The sequence below is a fragment of the Olea europaea genome, unplaced genomic scaffold (assembly GCF_002742605.1).
Source record: "Olea europaea var. sylvestris unplaced genomic scaffold, O_europaea_v1 scaffold29488, whole genome shotgun sequence".
Classification (NCBI taxonomy): domain Eukaryota; kingdom Viridiplantae; phylum Streptophyta; class Magnoliopsida; order Lamiales; family Oleaceae; genus Olea; species Olea europaea.
Window position 1 is genome coordinate 1 of NW_019248095.1, and position 1,390 is coordinate 1,390.

The following is a 1,390-nucleotide window of genomic DNA, read 5'->3' on the forward strand; positions in this document are numbered from 1 at the left end:
AGAAATGACACACGTGCAAGTCTATCAAAATAACGATATTTATATCTCGTTATTACTTACGATTATGGATAATTTAAGATTTAGTGATATGTAATTTATATCTCATAATAACAACTTCTTGTGATTAACAAGTTATCAAGACTTGAATCTATGAAAACTATTAATTTAATTTATTAGAATAATAGTTCAATTAAATAACACATCTTGAATATTAAAATGTTTACATCCAAAATCAATTAGACGTAAGATATAACACTTACAAATCCTCCACAACTTTGTGCCTGTTTGAGCCCCATTTTTTTTTGTCCATAATGCATTTTTTAATAGGATTTTGTTGGAGAATGTGTAAATAAAAAATAAGGGAAATTTTGGGTTTGCGTTTAGTATTATTTTATTGAAAAATGTGTGGTTGAAAATAAGCAAGAGAAAAATGCATTTTGAAAATAATGGATGGCAAACAAGTGCAAAATAGTTAATTAAATAATTATTTTGACATTTTTACTTACAGTATAGAGATATTCTTGGCAAAGGAGCAACAAAGACAGTGTATAGAGCATTTGATGAGTTTCTTGGAATGGAAGTAGCCTGGAATCAGGTAGAGCTTAATGACGTTTTCAGGTCACCTGAAGAATTGCAGAGGCTATATTCTGAAGTCAATCTTCTCAAGACTCTTGATCATCATTCTATAATGAAATTACGTGCATCCTGGATTGATGTTGATAGAAGAACTTTCAACTTCATCACAGAAATGTTCACCTCCGGTTCCCTAAGAGAGTATAACTAATAAGATTTCAAATTTTTTTTTCTTTCTCAATCATATTTATTAACTGAGCGTACAATTAACGAGCTGATCAAACACTATCGATGTTTAAATACAGGTACAGGCAGAGGTACAAGCGAGTTAACATTGAAGCGATTAAGAATTGGGCTCGACAAATTCTTGAAGGGCTTGATTACTTGCATAGTAACGATCCTCCAGTAATTCATCGAGATCTTAAGTGCGACAACATTTTTGTCAATGGACATCTTGGGCAGGTCAAGATTGGTGATCTAGGATTAGCTGCCATACTTCATGGAACTCACCATGCCCACAGTGTCATAGGCAATCCTCAACCTCTCTTTCTTTCTAAGGCCAAAAGTTATTTTGTAAATAACCTTTTTCTATCAAACATATTTGAAGTTTTTTAAAAGTTATTTTTTGGCTTTTCAATATAAATCTTATTTTTGACAGTAGAGATACAAAAAAGTAATTTTACATCTTTATTTAAGCTTGGCTAAACATACTGGATCATGAATAGGAAAGCATGCATGACACAATCTAAAAAGTTTTTTTTTTTTACTATCCAATTTTGGAGTTTTCTAGGTTCTTGATTTTATTGTTTATTTCTAT

The 1,390-nt window shown here is 30.9% G+C and overlaps 1 protein-coding gene across 1 annotated transcript; it reads left to right on the top strand.

The window, feature by feature from the left end:
- Positions 1-502: 502 nt before the first annotated feature.
- Positions 503-1,203, top strand: LOC111384600 (probable serine/threonine-protein kinase WNK5; the record flags this gene model as incomplete). Its single annotated transcript, XM_023008909.1, has 2 exons — positions 503-774; positions 879-1,203. Coding segments are annotated over 2 exons (582 nt in total), but the record flags the coding sequence as incomplete, so codon positions are not given.
- Positions 1,204-1,390: the final 187 nt, after the last annotated feature.